The following is a 24411-nucleotide window of genomic DNA, read 5'->3' on the forward strand; positions in this document are numbered from 1 at the left end:
TTTGGTGCTCTCACTGTTTTTATGATAAATGGACTGCATTTATTTGCAATGTGCTTTACAATTTGGCTTTCAATAACCTATTCACACATACAGTCGATGAAAGGCACTGCCCTGACCATCAGGAGTAATTGGGGGTTCATTTTCCCGCTCAAGGACATTTCTCCATGTGGTCGGGAGGAGCCCTGCGGTGAGCGCACGACCCGCTCTCCCTGCTGAGCCTCAAAGATCACACAGATAAAACTCAGATTTCTTTTGCAGATCTAAGTATGTCACATTCTTAGTTTGGGTGACTTTAATGTGCCAAACGTAAATTCTGAAAGATAATAAAGTTCCAAGGGGATAAAAGAGGGGTCCAGAGCACATTGACTGATTTGCAGCCTTTAGTGCAAACAGACGATTCGACACAACTGTGTCAAAATGGACAAAGACGTGGCAAACCTGTAGATATCTACCTACCAGATATATCACTATCATTGGTTCAATGATTATCTCACAATTTATAATGGATCCATAGCCAATTTCCAAGTGCTATACTTCATGCACTACAATCACATCAGATACAAAAGAACATAGATAAATAGTACAAAAGGTGTTTTTCTTCATCCATCAAGTGTAATACATTGTAGTTTCCCTTGTAAAGTGTTAAGGCTAGGAACTAAATACGAGTTTCATTCTGCTGTAGTTAGCAGAAGAATTTATATATTTCATAAAATCAGTCAGCTCTCCTACTTTTGGTTTTCCACCAAGCAATCTCGGACAAGAATGTGTTTTGGAGTTGGTTATGAATGAACTTCTCTTCCCATAGACCCATAGCAAGACAGGCCAAGGATGGGGCGCTGCCCATCGGGGGCTTATTGATGGATTTTGTTTGGGCAGGCCATAAAAAACATGACATAAGCAGGAAGTCTTTTTAGTTTTCTGTTATCCAGCGTCAACATTCTCATCTGTTTGGTTCATGAAATTGTCATCTTCCCTCAACCAATCTGAATCCCCCCCATACTCACCTTCAGCAAATTAGTGGAAAAGGATTTAGCTGAAATATAATAGACTCCACATGCTGTTAAAATGACTATTTTCACCTTGCACACTGTAACTGAAAAATCACAGCATATTAATATCACAGGTTGGTGTATTTTAAGTAACTACTAATTTCTTTCCACTTCCCTCTCACATGCATCGCTCAAATCTGCCAACACTCGTGCATAATCATCCTTCTGGACCTGTATGTAATTTCTGCCTCTAATGGTCGCTTAGCCTCTCTCCCTGTCATTACACTGCATATAAATGCCAGTTTCTTACTGAGGGTGCTCTGACTCAGCCTCTCTGGGTGCTCCCTAGAAATACGACTCCCATTCTGCCTGCCACATGCAGCCTCCCACCCCTCTGTGGAATATAGACCCCCTATTTATAGAGCTGGCGAGGCCTGTAACCCTGGGCTCGGCACAAACTTTCATTTAAACAACCACCCCTTGAGTGCACACTGACACACACGGCAGGAAAAGGGTGTGTGTTTGTGTGTGTAAGAAAGAGTGGGAGACCAGATCCAAGAGGCAAAGGGAGACAGAAACAGCAAGACAAAGAGCAAGAGACAGAGCCAACAGTTTGAGTGATTTTGACGGGCGTTTGAGGGCCTACAGTGAAGACATTACAAGGACCGAGTCGCTGAGTAATGGAACTTGAGTGAAAGGACAACAAACTAGTCCACCTGTTCGACACTGGGGGCTATTGTTGGAAGATTGATCCCTGGATATAACTTTTAGAGGACCTTACTCCACTTTGAACTTTTGACACACTGGACAACTTGGTGATTGAAGAGAGCCAGCAAGGAAAAAACAATATTTCTGAGGACATTCACTACCAGCTTTGAGTAAGATCAGGATCAAATTTTTAATTACACCATAACAATATAAACGCACTGACACCAGCATTTATAATTATACTCTGTATGCATACTTTATAGACTTATGCAGCCAAGAAGACACATTACAAAACATCTTAGATATCTTATTTCAAGGTCTAAATAAATACCCTTTACTATTACTGCACACACGTCTACATAACTGTGTATACATGTGTCTTGATCTCAAGCACACTACTGTAATTACAAAGCAAGCCGAGGGAAGAATTGCAGACATTGGTAATTAAGGACCATCTATAAAAAGGCAACCAAGGAAAGGGTGAGGTCTGTGACGAAAGAACAGAAAAGTGTGGGCCACAAGGACACCAAGACAGGGAACGGGACGTCGAAAATCTCACCAAGAAAAACAGCTGCTTCTGGGGGAAACAACACGCACCATGGATTCTCATGGAGGACACTACCTCAACAAAGAAGCTGTGCTGTCCCTTTTAGGTGCAGCCCGAATGAGCCAGCTGCTGCTCGGTTGCACCATAATGGCCCTTGTGTCCCACAGCGCAGGCTACAGCGCCACCTATGGAACCTTCTGCATGTTTGTGTGGTGCTTCTGCTTTGCCGTCACAATGGTTGTGTTCACCTTGGACATCACGCGGCTCCACGCATGCATGCCCATTTCCTGGGACAACTTCACTGTGGCCTTTGCCATGCTGGCAACACTCATGTACATCACTGCCTCCGTGGTCTACCCTGTTTACTTCCTACAAGCAGAGTGCCCTGATGAGGGCTGCGAAATCCAAATCTACCGCATTGCTGTCACTGTCTGCTCCAGTGTCTGCTGCTTCCCCTACGGTGCTGAGGTGTTTCTGACTCGAGCCAAGCCGGGGGCTGTGGTGGGTTACATGGCCACTGTGTCCGGTCTACTCAAAGTGGTCCAGGGTTTTGTGGCCTGCATTATTTTCGGGGCCCTGGCCAATGACAGCGAGTACAACCTCTACATTGCCACCGAGTACTGTGTGGTTGTGTACAGCCTGTGCTTCTCAATCACTGTCATAGTGATCATACTGACAGTTTCAGGTAGGACCTCTGCCCTGCGGTTCCCCTTTGACCGGTTTGTGATTGTCTACACCTTCTTCGCTGTGATCCTCTACCTCAGTACTGCACTGATCTGGCCCATCTTCAGCTTTGACAGAAAGTATGGCAACACTACTCGTCCCGAGGACTGCCCACGCGGAGCCTGTCCCTGGGACAGTAAGCTAGTTGTGGCAGTGTTCACCAACGTCAACATGATCCTTTATTTTGTAGACCTTATTTACTCCCAGAGGATTCGTTTTGTCTCAAGCTCTGCTGCCTGAAACACCCCCTGCACCTAAAGACTGTTTAGTCTCAAAGACAAATAAAGAAAGTTTGAGACCACAGCCACCATGCTCTCCTCAGCCAGGTCTCTGTGAAGGACTCAATCACGTGGATCCATGGTGTCGTATCTGAGTGCCATTTTTTATTATCAGTATTCATCTAACCTGTAGGCAGCAAAACTGACAGTATTACCCCGTTCTACAAATTAAAAGGCCTTTCCCAAGCTCTAAAGTGACCTACCAGGGAGATAATTCCACGTGCACCGATGAGCTGATCCACAAAGGACCCTGGGAAGTACGTCCATCTCAGCACCAAATACTGCTCCAGATTCTTTTGGTGGTTGAATACAGGACAGTGGTATAATGTTTAGAATATCAGAACAGTGTTATGTGAGTCAGAGTACAGAGGCTGAATAATTTATTTATGTATTAATATATGTATTCAAATGTATGTAAACTCCAGAATGGATGATGGTATCTCATAGAGATTAATAGCATATGTTAAGTCTACAGTATGCACTGAACATAGCTTTTGGTTTCGGCTTTTTGGCCATTTTACAGTATTTTCTTCCCACATGTTGTTATATACAGCATGTGATGCAAAAGATGAGGTTCATTAGGCTTTTCCTGTCATCGACTGAATGTTAAATGTATCTGATACATGAATCTTTGAAAACAAAACTTTGGCAACAGTATTACATTTTATTTTATTTGTCATAAACACAATCTATATGTAATATCTCTTATTTTGCTATATTTCTGATAGACTATGTTCCATGTTTAATAAAATATTAAACAGTATGTTTTGTTGGTCTTTTTTTAATTTCTGTACCATGTACTGTATGAAGTAATGTTATTAATTCATGTGTGAACCTTCACTTTCAACTTTCAGATGACATACGAGTCCTCTTACACACTCACATCATAAATCTCATTTGCAAATTGGCAAGGGCTCAAATCAAAATTGAAACTGGTAGTTATGTTGATTGTCAAAGGATATTTGATTCATAGTCTGATTAAATCAAACTAACATATTTAAATATTTAATGGTATACTGAAGTAATTTGTAAATGTTAAATTGCATGTTATCTGTAGCCTAGTGTTAGAAAACTGTTTCCTGAAAAACATTTTTTGCCAGATTTCCAGGCATCTACACTAAAGTAGGCTTACTTTTCAATGTGAAGTGCATTCCTTTTGCTTCCTATCTACTCTATTTAAATGTTTTATTTTGTAATTTATTTTATGATGAAGGCCACAAGCCATAATGCGTTTGTCTAACAATAAAGTTGTTCTGTATCTACTAGTGTTGCAGGAGTTTTACCTCTTCAGACTTGTTTCCCCTTCTCCATAAAACTAGGTTGTGCCTTAAATCCCTGCTCTGCTGCTACAAGTGTAATTAGTTGACATAAATGGACATGATACACGAATATAAAAATGTAGTGTTCAGTGTTCAGTGTATGTTCAGTGGAGGCACTGAAGATAACCCCCCTAAAAGTAGGCTATTACTTACTCCAGGCTGCTAACTAGGCTACAGGTTGGCTTTCTGGGTCAGGCTAATTTGTCCGTCTCCCAGAAAATAGTATCTACCATGCCATGCCTTTTAAGCTTTCCGCCAGTAGATGATAGTGTAGTACTGGCATCCTCAACAACCTTTATCCCCCGGCACAACCTGACGCAGCTAGCTTTTCGGCTTCACAGAACCCACCTTCAAAGTTACTGCCAACACCGCTGTGATTGGTCGAACGTGTTGCGTGTTGCCTAAACATGCAAGCTCATTGGCTTTTTCGCTTGTCAGTTAAATGTAACCCTGCCGGTACAGTAGAGCGCGAGACAGTAGGGCAACGTTGACAGTGTTGTAATTTCAGGTGTTTCTGGTTAGTGGTTGCTCTATCGGTCGCTCAGCCGGTCAATTTAGGGGCTCTTCAAATTTATTCGTAAGTCGTTAAGTAGGCTACTGTGCAACAATATGCCGGCTGCCACAGTGTGTTCAGAAATGTTGTTCGCTTCGCTTAATAAGGAAGTAAGGGTTTGTTTACTACTACAGCACTACATACCCAGAGCTGTAAGGAGGATTCAAACTATACCAGTTGTTAGACGTCGTTCAAATCACCTGTCATTGTTCAGATAAAGTGGATTCATCCTTGATAACGTTTTCAACTCCGTACACACACAGGTATAATGAGTGTGGGTTTCATAGGAGCAGGCCAGCTGGCCCACGCTCTCGTGAGAGGCTTCTCAGCTGCAGGTGAGTTTTGAAACATAGTTTGCCATGTTTGTGTTATTAGGTTGGACTTTTGTTCGTTGGTGTACGTTGATTGCAATCAGACACCGAAATGATTTCTGGACATTGTGTCCCCTTCAAGGCGTAATTGCCACCCACAGAATCACAGCCAGTTCCCCAGACACTGATCTCCCCACAGTACAGGGACTGCGGGTAAGTAGACCATTTAGAAATAGGGATCAACACTATGCTCCATCAGTAATTCTGTTTAATTCTGAATATGTTTGGGGGTTTTCAAGGTGTAGAACATTACTTTGCTGGCATGTTATGGATTCCTATGTATGCTTCTGTCCAGCGAAGTACTAAAATATGTAATTTGTGCAGAAATTGGGTGTAAATTTCACAACAAGCAACAAAGAGACGGTGAGCAAGAGTGATGTTCTCTTCCTGGCTGTGAAGCCCCACATCATCCCTTTTGTACTGGATGAGATTGGACCAGACATTGAAGATCGTCACCTTATTGTGTCCTGTGCTGCAGGTGTCACTATCAGCTCTATAGAGAAGGCAAGTCATAGTCATCTGTCTTCCCATGTTACTAACTGAACACAAATTGACAAAATCGCTTATATTCTTTACTCAATATTAAATTTATATATATAATGTCTTGGACATTTAGGGTTAGTGCATTTACAACATTTAACCTAGGTGTATATAAAGGTTATATGGTTTGTTTACGCAACTGCAAAAGTCAATAACTCTCCAAAAAATGGTTCTCTTGACTTTAAAGCTGCCTTTAAGACCAGGAAACTTCACTATTGAAACTTTAATTTTATGATAATCAAAATCCCAGAAGATTTATTAATTTGAGCTGTGACATGGTATTATTAATCGTGTTTTTACGCACCTCACAGCTGTAGATGATGGCTAATGCTTGTGAAATTCTGGCTTTATTGTTTATTTTAACATGAAGCTCTCAGTGTATTTCTGTGCTCACACACTGCAGACCCTCAGGCAGAACGGTTACATGTTGTAACATGACAGTGGTTAGCTGCTTGAATTTGAAACGTCCATGCCTGCAAGCCTTAGTGCTCGATTCTGAATTCTTGCTCAGATCCGTTTTTTTGTGTTAGGCTGTTCACAATGTTTTATTTTTTAAATGTCGGCAATAAGAGTAGGAGCAAAGAGTGGTGGAATGGTGACATGAATGATTTCAAGGGCTGATTTTTAAGTAAATCTGTCAGCGCCTCTCCACAAGACTTCGCCAGCGCAGAATTGTGTCGACTGTCAATCTAGAGTGACGTAAAAGTCACATGAATTCCGATATGACTGTTCAGGCTGAGGTCGCATTGCAAAATATCAGACCTAAATCTTATTAAGGACCTCATATGTAAGCGGGCCAAATCAGAATTGAAAAGATCAAATTCAGATTGTGATTTTTGCTGTTGACACAGATCTGTCAACTAACTCGATCGACTAGTGTATAAACTTTGATCCATGCTAATATTCTTAAAGTGAAACATTATAAATGATCCCGTCAGCCCATTTTTTTCTCTATAATTTCAGGACAATTTATTTAGTACATTGCTTTCCTCTACAGAAGCTGCAGCAGTATCGAGCTAATCCAAAGGTAATGCGTTGCATGACAAACACTCCAGTGGTGGTGCGTGAGGGGGCAACTGTATACGCCACAGGCACCCATGCACTAGTGGAGGATGGAAGGCTTCTGGAGCAGCTGATGGCCAGTGTAGGATACTGCACTGAGGTGGAAGAGGACCTGATTGATGCCGTCACTGGCCTCAGCGGCAGTGGTCCCGCTTACGTAAATCAGTTTATATAATGTCCAGTGTGTTTTACAATTTTGCCTTAGCCTGTAGCAATTGTGAAAAGTTAGCCTTGAGGATTGTTTTCCCTCATTCTATCATCCTAACAATTATGATGGTGGCCTTGCAGGCGTTTACAGCTGTAGATGCACTTGCTGATGGTGGAGTGAAAATGGGCCTGCCCAGGAGACTGGCTATACGCCTCGGAGCCCAAGCTCTGCTGGTATAACTTTAATTTTCTAAACACATTTATACGTTAACATGTATGCTTTCTTGGTTGCATTTTGGTTCCTTCTTTATTATGTTATTGTTGGTTTGCGTGCTTTTAATGAACATTTTCAAGCTTTGCTATGATGGATGCATAATACAATAAGTCGGTGTAGATTCAATCTGGCATATTTTAAATCTGATGTACACAGTTTAATGTGTATTGTCCCTTTTAAGATCTATAAATCCAGATACAATTTTGACAGGTGTCAGCTGCTGTCGGTCTTGGTTGACTCTAGACACAATCTGAATATACAAGTTGGATATGACATCCATACTGTGTTAGTGTAATGTGGAGCTCCCTTTTTGTGTTCTTTTTTTTTAAGGGGGCTGCTAAAATGCTGTTAGATTCAGATCAACACCCTGGCCAGCTCAAGGACAATGTGTGTTCACCAGGGGGCGCCACCATCCACGCCCTGCATGTCATGGAGAGTGGTGGCTTCCGCAGCCTCCTTATCAATGCTGTAGAGGCCTCCTGTGTTCGGACTAAGTAAGTTGATAAGAACAGAGTGAGACAAACAAACTAACAAATCATATTTGCTGTCATATGGATACACAAGAAATGCTTTTAAGTTAATTGTCATATTCAAATGACCAATGGGTGATATATTTATTTTGAAGTTTATAACTTAGACAGCAGATGGAGCTATATGCAAATAATGTTACAATGAGAGTTTTGTCCTTCTCAGCTTACTAGTTACCCAGTGATGAGATTATTATTACGCTACTATACTATGTTGTGCTAAATATATAGGTTTCCTACTATGTTGGAAATATCTCTTGTGCTCCTGGCCTTTTTCTAAAAAGGGAACTTCAGTTTTTGGCCGACCAAGAGAAAATCTCCTCAGCTGCCATAAAGAAGACAACTCTGGACCAAGTGTTGCAGCAGCCAGGAGTGACTCCAGAGGGTGTTGGAGTCAGATCTCATGGTATCAGTATGTTCAACAGCAGTAACCCCAGGACCAGGAAGAAGTGATCATTTTTTGTCACGCTTGTAAACGACACATTTTAATGTTGGTCTCATCAGTGAAGATGCAGTAGGCCTATATGCTCAGAATAAACCACTGCTGGCAGATGTTATGGGGATAAAAGAATAACCTTGTGGATTACTTTCTAGATAGTAAAAACAACTACATTTGGGGTGATGCTGTAAAAACCGTATGAGCCATATTTCTTTTTGTAATACAATGCCTTTGCTTTGTCCGAAGTAGACTAAAATAATAATTTCAATATCTGTTGTTGATACGTCTTTCTAAATCTTATTTCAGTCAGTCCTTTCTGGTGGTAGTTGTCAAAGTTAGGTTTACTAAATAACAATGTAAGTCAGTTGAGTGCAGTGAATCAGTAAGCTGTGCTTTTCTGAAAATGCTATTACAATTCAACTTGTATTTATGCAATCGTACAATACAATTGTTATATTCTTCAACAAAATGTGCTAAATGGCATATTTTATGATTCAATGAAACTGCAAAGTTGTTTTAAAAACATTTTATTATTAAATATTACAAAAAAAAATGATTTGTAGTTTGGATTTATTTGATTGAATGCACATTGGCAAGTGTTGCATTCTTTAAATGCCAGCAGTACTGTTTTCCAGTCAGCTAGTCTGTTATTAGCAGCTACAATGTAACAATAGGTGGTATATTTTTGGTTTAAAAATGTTTTTCTTGTGAGGAAAGAAGATCCTTCATGAATGAAGACACGTGACCAAACACGATGACGTCTGGCTTCGATACAAGAGAAAGGAATCAACAAGGAGAGCACGAACTGGCATTTGGAAGCGCTGCCGCTTCTGTCAGTGAAACCGAAATTCAACTGCCTCTAATGTTTGGTCACTATCGTGACGGTGTAAGAAGAGGACCTTGACGGCAACAACTTCAGAGAGCGTCATTTTTAAGTCAGGTGGGTCTGTAAACCAAACAGAGTCGGTGTTGTTATGCTGAGTGTGCATGCCTTCGCCTCGCCGCTGACAAGCTGGCCGCGCTAGCTTCATGATTTAGCATACCTAGCTTCTTGCATAGATCTTCGTTAAGTTAGCCTGATTCATACCAGACTTGGTTTTCACAATAAGAGTGTCCGCATAATTCAAGCGGTTAACGCAGGTGTTCTCGCATGTATTGGGTTTATTTTGAAAGCTACTACCGGAAATTCGTGTGTAGCCGTTGCGAGCTGATAACGGTCGGGCTCCTACTATGCTGAGATGGCAGCTAAGCTTTTGTACACATTGATGAGCAGCGAATAAAACATGTCATTCAGATTTTGGGTTTGATGTAGCGCAACGGCGAACCGTTTCGTGCGGAAACGGTGATTTCCCTAGTTGATGCATCTCTCGTGGTGCTGTACTGCTACTGTTATAGTAGGAAGGCTGAGCACGGGGATTTCCTTGCCTGCTTGTTTTGTAGGCGGGGAGTTGTTTGCCACTTTCACAAGCAGGCGTAGAGAGGTTGGAGACAGAGTCGTGGAATGTCAAAACTGTGTAACTAGGTTGCCTTTGTGATACATAGTTGGCCCAGGTGTCCACTGTATCGCAGCGCTTCTTGGTGGTTTGTCAACTCATGCGCTTCAAACCTGCTGCTTCATCACCTCGTTGTGAAAAGGAGCAAGAGCAAGCCGAGGCAGCGGTTTAGCGAGATCAGGTTGGTTTTCAATGTTTTTCCTCATGACATTTCTATCAAACATGAATGTGATTGTTAAATCTGAGCATTGTGTTGTGCTTTTCTGCAGCTTTTTAAATGCATGCATGGATTAAATCGTTTAGGAAATGCATCCAAACCATCGTTTCCGATTGAATTGGTTCACCTGAAGTGACAATTCATTTAACCACTGGTTACATTGTAACAATGGCAGTGGCAAACCCTCGCCGTCCTTGGCTTTAATATCACAGCCAGGCAGGTTAACCACTGTATTGTTTTATTATCAGAGCCAACAAACAAGCAGCGGTATTTTATTTATTTATTATCGTGCTGAATCATCACATTGATGTATTTAGACGTTCTCATAATCCACCCCGAAATATGGCACCACCGGACAAAGGTCTGCTCGGTGGATAAGGGTCGATGTTTATCACCAAGCCGCCGTTATTAAGGAGATGGATCGAAATGGTGCTGATCTGTCGTGAAAGTCAGTCATCAAGCCATGAGCATCAAGTGATGACCATCATGCATTTATCAATAGCCTCATCTACATTCAGCTGAGACTGTGCATTTTATTGCGGTGCTGTCATGATGTACATCAACAAACCAGGGTGCGAGTACATTTAGACTAAGTGCTTAGATGTCAAATCCATTTAAAAAATGCATGATAAGCAATATATTATGCCTGTGTTGTTATAATGGAGTCCTGCAATGAGTGACTGTTTAATTTGGGTCATGTGTAATTATGCGATGTATAGGAAGTTTAAAAACAACACCTCATGTAGGTAGTATTTGAAATATAATGCTGATGGAAATAAGTGTGTTGGTGTGTGGCGTGCTTTAAATGCCTTTTTTATTTTTGTTATTGAGTAGTACGCTAAATACTCTAGAGTGCCAGCTTGTTGTGATAATATTTAACGCAGTATAACACTTCATTTATTTTATTTTGGGTTGGCAGATGCTCTTGTTTTCCTTCGTGTGACATGATGAAATTTGCTGCCTATTAGAGTGCACGCTTATGGAGGGCAGGTAATGAATTATCCATGGAGAATCTCTGTGCAATTTGAAAAGTCACCTTGGAAACTGTTGAGCATATATAGGCAGGGCTAAACAGATAGAAGTTGCCCATTCTTGCTCAGATATCCAACTTGTTTCATCATCTCTGTTCATGCGAGCAGGGCATTGAAGTGTGTTTAGCAGACAGGCCAGCCCAACGTCAGAAGCTCGGCTTTGCAATAAAGCGTAATGCCCATCTCTGCCTTTCTCTGCAGGTAACAAGAACAGATGAGGGCCCATATAAGAGCCCGATGGGGCTGACAATGGTGTGTGTGTGTGTGTGTGTGGATGGAGGCAGGGAGTGGTGGAGATCAGCTCCGAGATTTATCGCCTCTTGCATTGCATTGTGAACCGAGTGCACAACTCATACCCAGTGGCGTTGCTCAGACTGGGCAGGCGGCGGAGGGTGGAACAGGATATTTGAGGTTGATGAAACACGAGGCAAGACTTTACACAGAATGGTGTACAGTCTGGCCACCAACACCTCCATACGGCCAACACAGCTGTGCCTTGAGAGGAGTTACGCATATCCAGGACAATTAATAGCCTGCAGAAAGGAACACAAATGTGGGATTTGTCCACAAAAGCGCTGCTTAAGCTGCACGGGGAAATGGGAATGCCTGGAAGCAAGGGAGAAAAAGATCAATATAGTTTTTCTTTTCCCCTTTTTTTTTTTTTTTTAAATAGGGAGGGAATGTTGGTGATGAAACCTCTTGCAAGTGTAGTGCGGATTATGATTGCTTAGCATTGCGATATGCCCTCTCCACTTCTCAAAGTAATACTTTCATCCAGACAGAGAAGCAAGTGTGTTTGATGATTTTCTGTTTGGAACTTGAGTTAGACTTGGCATGTTCATTACTGCTCTCTGTGTGTTCATAATTTAGATTAGCCAATATTGGACAGAACATGGAGAGCATAAGCGTAGAGCCGTGCACTGGCTGCTGTTTTTCATGTAACCTACTTTTATCTCGGCTGATTAATGTTTGAGACATATCAGTGGTGAACTGACATTCAAAAGAAGTGATTTAACCGTACCTATATTTGTGTAACGGGCCATGTCAAAATAAAACTAGTGGATGAGGCAGGAAAGGAATCAGTTTCCATGCATGTTTGAGAGTTTTGAGAGACTGTTCTGATATGTTCTCGGCTGGATATGTAGAAAATGGAAAATGTTCTAAGGAGGTTAAAGATAGCGAGACCTTGTTCTAAGATAAGCAGTGTATAACCCACATTGGAAAGGAGCTCATGCAGATCATTACCATTAGTACTGTCTCTGTTGGTGTAAAGTGACAGATTACTTGTAAAAGACTGAGTTTCCCAATAGAGTCCCTGTTGTTATGCTGTTTACTGATTATATTTCTACTCTACCTGATTTTAAATGATGCTATTCATGCAACTGGATCCAACATTCATTTCACTGTCCAGTTAAAATCTTTTACTGGCACCAGTGGACACATTGACAATACTCTACATGTATAAATGTGAGGTGCTTATTTATACAAAACTTTAAAAGAAAAAAACTGTCCCTGGGTGATTTCTATTGCTGAATACAACATTGAGTTATTTCATTTGATATGTATTCAGTTGTTTATTATTTGGCTGACGCTCCACAGAGTGAGCAGGTTGAGGTTCAGTTTTTCTTGCTCAAGAAATACTATTTCAGCTCATCTGTGGATGAGCACACTGGGTGCTTTTGAGAATCTATTCTTTACAAAATAATGTTTTTAACCATCGGTTTTATTTTTCCTCTTCCTCTTCTCCTTTTTTTTTTTTTTTTTTTGATATGTGTTTGAATTTGTAATGTGTTCCAGTACTCTACGCTTTAGTTTAGACTGAAACATGTGAGGAACTGAGAGGAGGGTTACACTGAGAAGCTAAGTTCAACTTCTTTGTGCTCGATGAATGATTATTAATTCAGACTGCACTCTGGAGTGACGTAATTGTAATTTCTTTAATTATTTTTTTTATTTTTTTTGGGCAACCACATCAAGTGTGAGGCTCCATCAAATATCCCGTAGACAGACGTCATCCATCACTTGCCATAATTTGAACTGAGCGGTGGCAATGTATTAATAGAAATTAGCATCTTTGTTACTTCCAGGTAATAACTCTGGCTAACTGACTGCATTTGAATCAAAGCACTCCACAGGAAATATAAGATGATTCATTTGTTTCCTTTGGTATTTTGTTTTATTAATTCATTGATGCTACTGAGCTCTGATTGTTTGATGGCCTTATCATAGAGCTGTGTTTTTAATTGAAGAGAATTCACTTCAAATCATAGCAGTACAGTGGTACCAGTCAAAGGCGTGAATGATTTCAGTGTTACTTTACTTTTTAAATAGCATTAAAATGTGTTCTGCTCTAGTTTAGCCTTTTGTGCTACAAATGCTGCCTTGTTGCTTTTAGGTCAATGCAATAAGCATTTAATATGTATGCAACCAGTGTAGTAAAGCTCCTGGATATTTTGCCAGTGTGTGGGTTGCCTGCAACCCTTACTTCCTTTGCCAGTGCAAGGCCGAAGTATCAAGAGCTATTCTCTTCCTGTTTAATAAAGTCCTCCAGGCAGATTCTGCGGAAGGCCAATGAAGTCTCTTCTCCTGTCATACTGCTTGTACTAACAGAGCCGAGAGTAAACAGCAGCTACTGAGCTTGGAAATAGATTATGCATGTATATATATCGAAACATTGGTTAATGCAAACCAGTCCAACCCAAGTCTTTTTAAATAAGCTTCACATTATCAGCGACTTCAGAGAATACGAAATCCCTCGAGGTGCGGTGATTCATGTTTTCACTTTAAACCACATGAACTGAATGCAAATTCCACACATACATGTGCCAAAAGCTCTTCTGCCTGCTATAACATACTAGCCTCCATATGGGACTTTAGTCTGAGCCAGCGTTTGACATTATAAACATGAATATTCACCAAGAAACAACATTAAATTCCAGAATATTTCCAGATTTCTTTTTACTTTCTCTGCTTTCTTCGTCTGCTGTTTGTCTCAATCTTACGACCAGAAAAACGGCGTACTTTGTGATTATCAAATAGAGCAATATTGACAAAAACTTCTGACATAAAGCATAAACGACATGATTGGCAATCGTCTGACTAGATAATTATTAGCCTATCCTTAGCTAATCTTAGTTTAGGAATAATTCTAAGCATTTTGGTGCTTTTTAAATGTAAATATAACAATTATGATTGTTTATTATCTTTACAGTGACTTCTCTAAATGAAAGCATCTCAAAACAAATATTCAAAAAGGTCCAGGGTGAAGGTTGTCCGTTGTAACCTTTATGTCCTCTCTCTTTTTAAGACCGAACATTTACCCTGATTTGTGTTGAAAATGAAATGCTTTGTAAAATTGGAAACGTGTACGCTGCCTGAGTTTAGGTGCTAATAAGCACCGGTGCAATCTTTCACTGGTTTTATTGCAGCAGGTAGAAATTCAGGCTACATTTTCCAAATGGGGCGAGAGGGGCACTTCTTCTCAATAAATCCTTTTTGTTTCAGAAAGAACTCTTTTCTTCGCCGATCTGTTGATTTTAAATATCGCAGTCAGCATCTCTCTAGTCATTCAGCGTGACTTAATTTGCAAGTGAGAGCAGGTGTATTTATTGTTAAGGCTCAGTCCTTCCAAAAGGCAGGCACAAGATTTTAGTTAACTGCTATGTTAGCGTTGCCCCGAACCTCCGCTGGTCAAAAGTATTGGCTTAGTATTTCCCCTCTACTACAAGCGTATCACATTTCCCTCTGAAAGCTGCTGAATGATTTCCCCTCTCCCTCTTTTTGTCACTCTTATTTCACGCTCTGAATACTTAGTAGTTAATAGCTTCCCTCCCCTCTTCCCATCGTACCTTTCTCTCCCACAGACGCACTCTCACACACACTGTGTTTTCTCCACGCACAACTTTACAGCAGTCTTCCCGTAACTCTTCCACAGCTATCGGAGGAGTCTGATTTTTAATTTGCCGTTAAATGGCAGCCAACACATTTAGCTTGCTTGATAATTGACTTCACTCAGCTGAAGACTTTGACTCTGAATTAGAAGGGAAGGAGTAAAAGTAGAGGTTGTGATCAGGCATGACGTGTTGAGAAGAGGCTATTTATGGCATACAGGGTGAAACTTGCATGAAGCAAATCTCTCCTGAAAGAGCAAGTGGACGAGAGAACAAATAAGCACAACGTGTGTTCAATAAATGAGCCAAAGCATAATGAGAACGTGCTGACATTTCTTTTATTTTCATCACACACTTATCTCATCATGTGCTTTTCCAGCGTCTTTGTGGTTCTCTTCATTCTCTTTCCTGTGGAAAGTCCATGATAATGGAGCGGGAAGGCTACAATTCTCATCCATTATTGATCAGCGAAACTGAATAGGTGATCATACTGATTTCACATCCAGCTCTCTTCTTTTGTGTTGTGTTAATCGTCTTAAGATGTGCAAGGTTTAGCAAAGACAATGACGTGAAAACGGTGCTAAATCATTGTACAAGTCTGGACTGGTCATTGCAGAGGAAGTGAAGTTAAACTAGGCATATGAGCAAAACTAGCCACATTGTGCGCCTGCTCTTTTTGGAGTGAAATGCATTGTGTGGTGGTGTGAGGTGATACTCAGCTGTGAGTTTCACAGAACTGAGTTGCCATTGTTGGATGCTGCCTTTGCTTTCCTGAAAACAGTCTTTCATCAGCATGCACCTCCACTGTCTACTTTTATTCACTTCATTAGCAAGCTGCCAGTGCCAAGTCCTCAGACGCTTCTTTTCAAGAATCGATCATGACAAGTTAAATGTATATGTGCTTGTGTGGCGTTGGTAATCTGTCTGTGTGTGTGTGTGTGTGTGGATATGTGCATCTGATTAGTTACGTTATATGCAATCCACTGCCATGTCTCAGTAAAGCCTGCGCCCCGTTAGTCCTTCCCCAGCCATGTTTAGTATTCAGAGAGCAGGCGCTGTCGTAATCTGGATTCTGAGGCAGGTTGCTGGGGTTTTTGTTTGCTCTTATGGCCCTGATAATCTTGTTACACCGCTGTCAAGTGGAGCAGGCTCTCCCGGCAGCCCTGAACCACCATGCATGCCACCACCAGTACTAGAAATCCCCCCCCCCCACCCCCCCCACAACGACGCCCCCAACAGCCTACCGCCATTTTGAGACAGCCGTTGATGGAAGAGCCTTGCATGTATCCTTGAAGAATCACCTCCTGAGCATCTTTATTCAGCCTCCCGCCCCTGTCTCCCACCCCCACCTTAGGCGGCGAACGACAGTGATAAATATTCATCAGGGGACTCAGTGCGTGGATGCTGTAGCCTCGGTTCCCCCTCAACAAAGGGTCCCCTAGCTAATGGTGTCCATCCTAGGCAGCCCCCCCGGAGAGATCCTGTGGAGGGGATGAGATCATTAAAGCATGACACAGGCTCAAGGCCGGACCTATCATGTCATATCAGCATTTATACCACCAGTCCCCCCCCCCCCCCCCCCACCCTTCCCCTTGAGTCTCAACCTAAGCCGACCCCACCTTCGCGAGCTGCCCTCTATAGATTTAGATGAATACAGACAGCTTCTGAAGGTTGGCTGGGTTGCTCTCGTCGTGTTAGTTCAACTTCACAACTTCCTAATTGGCACCTTGGTTTTGGTCCTTGCTGAGATCAGTATTTTCTTATTTTCCTAAACCTGTTCTTCTCAAGCTCCTCTAAATGTGTTGAGCGTGCATTTTACACAAGGCTGTTTGCTCTCTCTCTCTCTCTCTCTTTCTTCTCACCCTCTCTTTCCTTTTCTCTCTTTCTACGTCCTTCTCTCTCGCATCCCCTCCTTCTCTTTTTCTGGGTGACCACACTCAGCGATTTCTATTTCCTGTGGGTGTGATGTCTCTCCTCCACAAGCAATCAGCTCTGATTTGTCAGCGTTCTTCCAGGCGATTCATAAAAATTCAGCAAGCACCTACAAAAGCCGTCTGTGTCCCCGCGCTTGTTCACTACGTCTACTGCCCCTGTGCTCCAAGCTGCAGCGTTTGCCTCATGCTCCTTTTGCCAGACACACACAAGAGACCTGAAATCATTAATAGGAGGTAACACGTGTGCAAGGAAGACATCGGCGTCTAGTGTCCTCGATTGCGACTGTTAACAGGATGAACTTGTCAAAGGCAAAGGCATTCGGTTGCAATCAAATCAGCGCAGCTAGTCTGAAATGTGTCTATCACATTTGTTTTGGAAGATTATATGTGTTTTGATCTCTCTGTGTTTTGTGTGAGCATGCCTCTTTGTCTCTGTGAGGTATGACATGCCTGGTAGTGGAAGGGAGCAGCTGTGCATTGGACCTTGTCTGTGTTGTGCTGCCATGCCCTGTCATTGGTAGCCGTCTGTTGGCGGCGGCGGCCTGTGCTGGAGGGTTACAGCCTGGGCTCAATCATTCTACAGTGTCATATGGTGAGCTTTCAGCCATGCCAAGCCCTTCCTACTATGTTACCCTACACAGCTGTGTGACAGAATATGCCTCTTCAACCTGAACAATGTGCCATCTCTCTGCATTTTCAAGATTCCAACTGGTTTTTGAACAATGTTGCTTCTTGGCGGCTGAGGGGAAAATGATAGGCTTATATGAAATTTGGAAGAAGCAGCTTTCTTTTTTTTTTTTGCTACTCTCATCCCAGTAGCTATTAGTGGAGTACTTTCCTGTCTATTTGTCCATTATCTGTGCTTCATCAGGCACACCATTATCCCATTATGTTTTGCATCTGTGGTCCAAATGCTTACTGGAAATGAGTCACCACAAAAGCCGGTGAAAGGTAGGTGTTACTATCAGTCAGCTATTCATAGCCAGCCCAACATGGATGAAAGTATCACATTTAAAAAGTCCTCCGCAGAACGTGAAAGGCTCTTTTATGTGGGCATCCGCATCACAGGGAAACATTGCAGTTTTATGAGGAGCCAGAGGACTTTTTGATGTGAAAGCATCAAGAATGCGAGTCACAATCTGACCTCATGTTATGTCCCCAGCCTGTGTGATAGTGTCGTATTCAGGTCATTTTTAACAAGCGTCTGTCTCTGCCTGTTTGGCTCAGGTGACCGGTCTACCTGTAGCACCCTTTTGTTGCCATGGAAATATCCTGGCCATCTTAGTGCACCTCAGAGCTGCGACTCATCTCTTTCCTTTTTTTTCCCCCCCTACTTCACTGAGCTTCTCGGCACGCATCATACATATATATGCCGACTATCTTAGTGGGCGTGTAGGATACAAACGCATGCACACACTGGCTTCTTTTCAGGATTCTTTTTTTTTTTGTTTTTTTTGTTGGGATTCCTTTGTTTCCTGTTTTGATTCTAAAAAGTTGTAAAAGCCCACATGCATTTGTTTATGTGCTCAGCACAAACACACACACTGCCGGGCTGGGTAAATCAGCTTACAGAGGCAATGTGCTGGCTGGGGCTGACTGTGGTGGGTGCCTGTGTCGCTGACACAGCATTTACTGTGTGTAGTGTAAAGCACCCAGGGCCACAACTGTGTGTGCGCAGACTTATCCCGTGGCAGAGAGCGCACACGGTGGAAGGCAACCTGCCTTCTGTCCGTCTTAATAGCAGTGGGTTCGATTTCTCGTCTGCACAGCTTCTCTTGGTGTTCCCTCGGTATTGACATGACAGAATAAACTGCAGTGCAGCCCTGTTGTTCTGCATGGTCGCTGAGGCTCTGCAGTAGTTACAGCATATCCCTTTTTCATTGATTTATGGGATTATAGTCGCACAATAGCCAAATCTAGACAGGTGTGACTGGATAGCTCGTACAGTAGATGAAAGCCTCCCCGGTGTCCCTCCTGTGATATATTTCAGCTGAGCTTGTATGTACTGTACAGTTGAAAGGCTGAAGGCTTTGTTTTAGCCGCTGCCGTTTCTGCTCCGAGAAGCTGCACTTAACAGAAGTGACTTCTCTTGAGTTTTGTTTTCCAAGAAAAACAAAGAAAGGTGAATTGCTGCCAGCCAACTAAATGTCATCCTCCTTGGGACTCGCCACGCTGCCGTTTGAATGCTGATTGAAGTGAGAGACCTGTGGTGGAGTGGGAAATTCATCCCACCAAGGTATTTGCTCACAGTGATAGGTGCAGCTATAGTCCAGTCGCTGAACGGACTTAGCATCACTTGCAAGGAAGTCTGAAGTCCTCGACCCACTTTATGCCTTGTGGATTTTGAAGGACTTTGTCATGCTGTAGCATCTCTTGCTAGAAAATACATTATTTTGTATTTCACAGAAATGTTCTTCCTCCAAGCTTTTTTTCTTCTTATGGTATTGTTCTATATGCTGATGGTGACTTTTCTTCCCCACAGACCAACCAGCAGTACAGGTGGACGCGGCTCTCGTGGCATGACTACCACAAATAAGGGAAACAAGGCCTTGAAGGTAATTAGCACGTGTCACCAAAATGCGTCAAATTGTGAAGAAGATAATGTGAAACGCTAATCTATAAAGAACAACACTAACCATTCCCGATCCGCAGGTGAAGCGGGAGCCGGGGGAAAATGGCACCAGCCTGACAGACGACGAGCTGGTGACCATGTCAGTGCGGGAGCTGAACCAGCATCTACGGGGCCTGACGAAGGATGAAATCCTTCAGCTGAAGCAGCGGCGGCGTACCCTGAAGAACAGGGGCTACGCTGCCAGCTGCCGGGTGAAGCGTGTCACCCAGAAAGAGGAGCTGGAGAAGCAAAAATCTCTACTGCAACAGGAAGTGGACAAGCTGGCCACAGAGAATGCCAGCATGAGGGTGGAGTTGGACGCTCTGCGTTCAAAGTACGAGGCCCTCCAGAGCTTCGCTAGGACTGTGGCCCGCAACCCCGTCACCTCAGCCAGGGGACCTATGGCCTCGGTCATAGGTCCCCACATCCCTGGTAAAGTAGCTGCCACCAGCGTCATCACCATCGTCAAATCCAAAACGCATGCTAGGTCGTAGTAGCAGAAAGGGGCCGGAGGAAGATTTTCAAGACTAAACTAGTCAGTGCATTGTAACATGCCGCGGGATTACATGTGCAAGTTCACTAACACTAACAATATGCTTCCCAAATTCACTCTTGAAGTATGACTCAGCAGTCTGTACCTGTCAACAGACATATTGTGCTTTTAGAGTGACACAATCGAATTGTTACGATTTAGGACATCACAGTTGGTTGTTGAAGAATGGCATATTGGCAATAAGGAAATATTTCTTTTAAAAAGCAGATTGTGGTTCCAAATACTCCAAGTATATTGGGTTGGGGAAAAAAGTACAAAGTGAAATCCAATTCAGACTGTGAGGAGCTTGTTGATTTTTGATAAGATGCTCATGTGATGTGTCCGTTTCCTTAAGACTGCGCTCTTAAGATTGCTTTCCGTCCTAAGAATTGGCATTTTTAGAGTCTCGCAACCAGTAAAATCATAACTTTTAGACATTAATCCTCACCCCTGAACCCCTTTTGCTTGTTATTATGCACTGACTTCAATTTGGATAAATAACAAACGGTCACAAACTATTGGTGTGGAAGCTACTGGTGTCTTCATAACAGCCTGACTAACACAAAACTAGAAAATGAGTCAAATTTGTGATTTGTTTTGTTGGTTGTCTGTCAAGAATATAAGCATGAAATAATGCCCCCAAATCTAGCATTCGTTTCTGTTTATCCGTGACAGGCTTTAATGAACTTGTCATTATCAATATGACTGGTAGATGCAATAATATATGTATGCACTGAAAATACAAAGAGGTCTTGCATATTTATGGATAAGTGGAAACGTTTAGAAATGATCAGCAGTGCCATTCCAATATGACAAGATTCTTCTACAATATCTGAATACCTGAATGTTATAACAGTAATATCCTCGTGTTTTGTGGGGACAAGTCCGCAAACGATCCACAAACATTTTGAAACATCATTTTTGCTCCATAGAGAAAATATGTTCAAGTTGTTTTTGTTTTAAAAGATATATATATATATATATATTGCATTTTTTTGTAATTACTTGTTGACAGGGCCGTCGGATATTTCCAAAAGAAAAATCTTTACACAAGCTTTACTGTTTGAATTGTTAAGGTGTAGAAAACTTTGTCTAATGTTGAGTTCTTGGTTTTTATTACTAGGTAGATTACCTTCCATTGTTTATAGAAATACAGATACAGAAAACAACATAAAAAAAAAAAAAATCCTGTGACATCTTTTTTGCAATTGTACCGAAAGTGGCTTACTATTGAAGTCTGATAGCTTTTTTCTAGTGACTAGGCGCGTACTGCGGGGTAGCGCGTGATGTGATCTGTAAGTGACAAGTTGGCAGTGTCGTTCACTGTATAGATGTCAATGCTGTGCTATTTAAAACAAATCTGTAGAGCTAAACTAGGTGGTGTAAACAAGGTCAATTGTCTTTGTGCGTATTGGCATCTGTGATATCCTCCGCTTCCTTGGTGTTAGTTACAAATCATATTGTCGTTAAGAGTTTACCACATTGAGCCATTTAAGACAGAATGGGGGGGAAATGGCATAAGTGACTTTTACCCGAAGCTTAAAGTGATCCTGTCGATGCAGAATCTGAATAACGGTGGCACCTGGTGCTGGACGCCCTCTAAACACATCCTCTGTAACCTGTCGGGAAGATTTCATCATCGTATCCATTCCAGCCACTTAATTGGTTTGAATTAGATTGTAGGAATAGAAATTTATAACCCCTTAAAATTTTGCTTTTTACAGACTAAATGAAACGTGAAGTTAACAGTGTTTTTTTTCCCCCCTCCAAATGTTAGACTATAGCGGTAAGATTGCATCAATGAACTTAAAGGTTAACCGCCAAACGGTGCAGCATCACTTGAGTAAATTGACCCACTGGTCTTCAGATTAAAAGCGGTAAGGGTTTGGCTAAAGGTTTGTATGCACTAAGCTCCTGCTTGTTTTGCTCAGGACAAAAGGGGTCACTCTTAAAATGAACAAACCGTTCTAGATGAAAGGTAGAGATGGCAGCTCTGTTCATTGTTTTTCTCCTTTTTTTTAATTTTAATTTTAATTTTTTATTATAAGCATGTCATAAAGGGCTTCAATCCACACTCAGAAAGAGACACAGCAACACCACGTAGAATTACAATCAACAACTGCTGCCAGCAGCCCTCCTTTTGTGCCAAGTGTCGCATCACACTGCTGGTCCTCTGAAAAGGAATTTAACAGTGGAGCACTTTTACACCTCTAGGTGGAAGTAGTTGTGTAATAACATTAACAGAATGCACTTCATCGGGATCTCACTCTCCTGCTGGTCAGAATGTCTTATAGTGTCGGCGAGGTGTTAATCTACAGTCACTCCAAACTACGCCTCAGCAAAACTCCTGGGTGCTGGTTATACTGTCTGTGTGCAAGTATCCTATCCTCAACATGCTTAGCTTTCTACATTGACTGGTTAACTGTGGGAAAATATATATCTGACTCTTGACATAGCCCAGTATTGATGTTGGCGTCCTTATTGCTGTGGCAGTCTTGTGGAGTGAATCTTTTTTCGTGTCAAGTGTCTTTTAAGGTGTTCGAGCGGCACCGTCGACCAATCTCTCGATCTCCGCTAGAGATGGTGACTCTCTCTTTCTCACACATACAGGTGTATAGTATGTAGCTACAGTAGGTATTAATGACCATTGTGAAAAAGTGACCCTTAATATGCAACTCAGTGGAAAGGTGTGAAAGAGTAGATGTAAGAATATCAATATTGTCAAAGTGACTATGGTCTGTTATTTAATAATTCTTGCTGTTTTGTAGGTTTTTTTTGTAACGATGTGTTTTTTATTTTACCCTCACATTTTGAAATGGAAGAGCAATTGGCCCTTGTTCATAGCAGCTAACATGACAAAACTGTAAAGCAGTGTTTTTAAAAGAATCGTGGGACAGTTGCACTCGAGCCTTACTCACTAATTACTTAAATTAGCTGAAGTACCGGATCCATGAATTGGACTTGGATATCTGACTGAAAGATATTGCTATTATATGTAATGTTTGTGCACTGAGTGAAATGGATGCTACAATAATTTCTCTCCAAGGGCCACTTGCAATATTGTATTTTTTTGTCTTTGTTATGCGTGTGTGTATGCGCGTGTGTGTGTGTGTGTGTGTGTGTGTGTGTGTGTGTGTGCGCGTGTGCTTTGTACGTTTGAGGTTCCTCTGCTGCTACACCAGTCATTAATGCTCGTTGTTTGCTGTAGCATCACCCACAGCATTTGTGTTCTCATTATGTGTTGGGTGTGTATTTGAAATTGATCTTAACACTGTAATTTGTTCTGCAGATTAAATTTTTAATTTGTTATGGCTTTTTTTTCTTGTTTGTTTGGGTTTTTTTTGTTATGTTTTTACAAGCAACATATTAGAGAGAATAAATAACAGCACTTGTGTGGCAGTTGAATCTGATAGACTCTCGAGACATTCGCTTTTTTCATGAAATTATGCTTTGAAAACAGCTGACTGTGCAGGTTTTTTGCTCTTGGGTCTGTCTTTCAAAGGTATAAGAATCTGACTAAAGCGAGTAATACAAAGTGAATTATCTGTTTTTGTTATCTTTCTGTATGGGTTGTTATAAAATATTGCAGTACTTTGTATGAAAACAGACAATAGTTAATTGTAACTATTTATAAATTAAATTATTGTACTTTTTGCAATCTGTAGATAAGTACTATGTATTCATATATACAGTAAGAACTGTGGATTTAAACGTGATTCTCTGAGGTGTCTAAGTTATTGATGTATATATTGTATGTTTGTTGATACAGCTTACTTTATTTTCTATAAGACCAATAAAATGTTTTGGAAAAGGATTGTAAGCACTACTACTCTCTTTGGAGGCTTTTAAACACTGTTGAAATGGGGTTTTGTCATATTCTGTTCCGTCATTGACCCAGTTTGAAAATAAACTGGCGGGGAAGGCTCTCTGCCGTCCAGGGTGGGTTTTAGAAGACAGCGATCATTTAGATGGCACGATTTCTTTTTCTGTGATCCAAAAAAAGCTGCTGGGCGACCCACTTTGGCTAACCTCAGTGGACATATTTTTGGCCCGCCACGAGTAAAACATTAGAGTCATGAAGGATGTCTAGGTGTGCTTGTCCTAGATTAGGAGGAGTACTGAGTTAGTCATCTGTGCTCCCTATGGGCTTCCTAAACCCCCTCCGTCTCAGCGCACCTCATCAAACATCACCCTCATCGGCAGCGTTTCAACCCCAGCACATTCAA

At 41.7% G+C, this 24411-nt stretch overlaps 3 protein-coding genes across 4 annotated transcripts; all 3 read left to right on the plus strand.

Annotated features, from left to right (window-relative positions):
* The first annotated feature begins 1481 nt into the window (after window positions 1–1481).
* On the plus strand, window positions 1482–3979 carry myadml2 (myeloid associated differentiation marker like 2). Its single transcript, XM_029438122.1, has one exon. The coding sequence runs from the start codon at window positions 2296–2298 to the stop codon at window positions 3205–3207; it is 912 nt and encodes a 303-aa protein (XP_029293982.1). The 5' UTR covers window positions 1482–2295; the 3' UTR covers window positions 3208–3979.
* Window positions 3980–4988: 1009 nt separating this feature from the next.
* Window positions 4989–9043, plus strand: pycr1a (pyrroline-5-carboxylate reductase 1a). Its single transcript, XM_029437578.1, has 8 exons — window positions 4989–5141; window positions 5381–5452; window positions 5571–5641; window positions 5813–5992; window positions 7026–7247; window positions 7379–7471; window positions 7842–8005; window positions 8323–9043. Exons 2-8 carry the CDS (start codon window positions 5386–5388, stop codon window positions 8489–8491), a joined length of 966 nt encoding a protein of 321 aa, XP_029293438.1. The 5' UTR covers window positions 4989–5141; window positions 5381–5385; the 3' UTR covers window positions 8492–9043.
* Window positions 9044–9196: 153 nt separating this feature from the next.
* LOC115012137 (transcription factor MafG) lies at window positions 9197–24000 on the plus strand. Of its 2 annotated transcripts, none has more exons than XM_029437579.1 (3): window positions 9197–9417; window positions 19525–19597; window positions 19695–24000. In XM_029437579.1, exons 2-3 carry the CDS (start codon window positions 19562–19564, stop codon window positions 20145–20147), a joined length of 489 nt encoding a protein of 162 aa, XP_029293439.1. In that variant the 5' UTR covers window positions 9197–9417; window positions 19525–19561; the 3' UTR covers window positions 20148–24000. The 2 variants fall into 2 exon arrangements, with proteins under 2 accessions (XP_029293439.1, XP_029293440.1); XM_029437580.1 differs by lacking the exon at window positions 9197–9417 and adding an exon at window positions 9725–10151.
* The last annotated feature ends 411 nt before the right edge of the window (window positions 24001–24411 follow it).

The sequence above is a fragment of the Cottoperca gobio genome, chromosome 8 (assembly GCF_900634415.1).
Source record: "Cottoperca gobio chromosome 8, fCotGob3.1, whole genome shotgun sequence".
Classification (NCBI taxonomy): domain Eukaryota; kingdom Metazoa; phylum Chordata; class Actinopteri; order Perciformes; family Bovichtidae; genus Cottoperca; species Cottoperca gobio.

Excerpts from the sequence above, each read along its gene's own strand:
- LOC115012137 (XM_029437579.1), top strand. The coding sequence starts at position 19,562 with ATGACTACCACAAATAAGGGAAACAAGGCCTTGAAG. Across the intron at positions 19,598-19,694 it reads AGGGAAACAAGGCCTTGAAG|GTGAAGCGGGAGCCGGGGGA; the intron begins GTAATTAGCACG and ends CCCGATCCGCAG.
- myadml2 (XM_029438122.1), top strand. The coding sequence starts at position 2,296 with ATGGATTCTCATGGAGGACACTACCTCAACAAAGAAGCTGTGCTGTCC.
- pycr1a (XM_029437578.1), top strand. The coding sequence starts at position 5,386 with ATGAGTGTGGGTTTCATAGGAGCAGGCCAGCTGGCCCACGCTCTCGTG. Across the intron at positions 5,453-5,570 it reads GAGAGGCTTCTCAGCTGCAG|GCGTAATTGCCACCCACAGA; the intron begins GTGAGTTTTGAA and ends GTCCCCTTCAAG. Across the intron at positions 5,642-5,812 it reads CCACAGTACAGGGACTGCGG|AAATTGGGTGTAAATTTCAC; the intron begins GTAAGTAGACCA and ends TAATTTGTGCAG.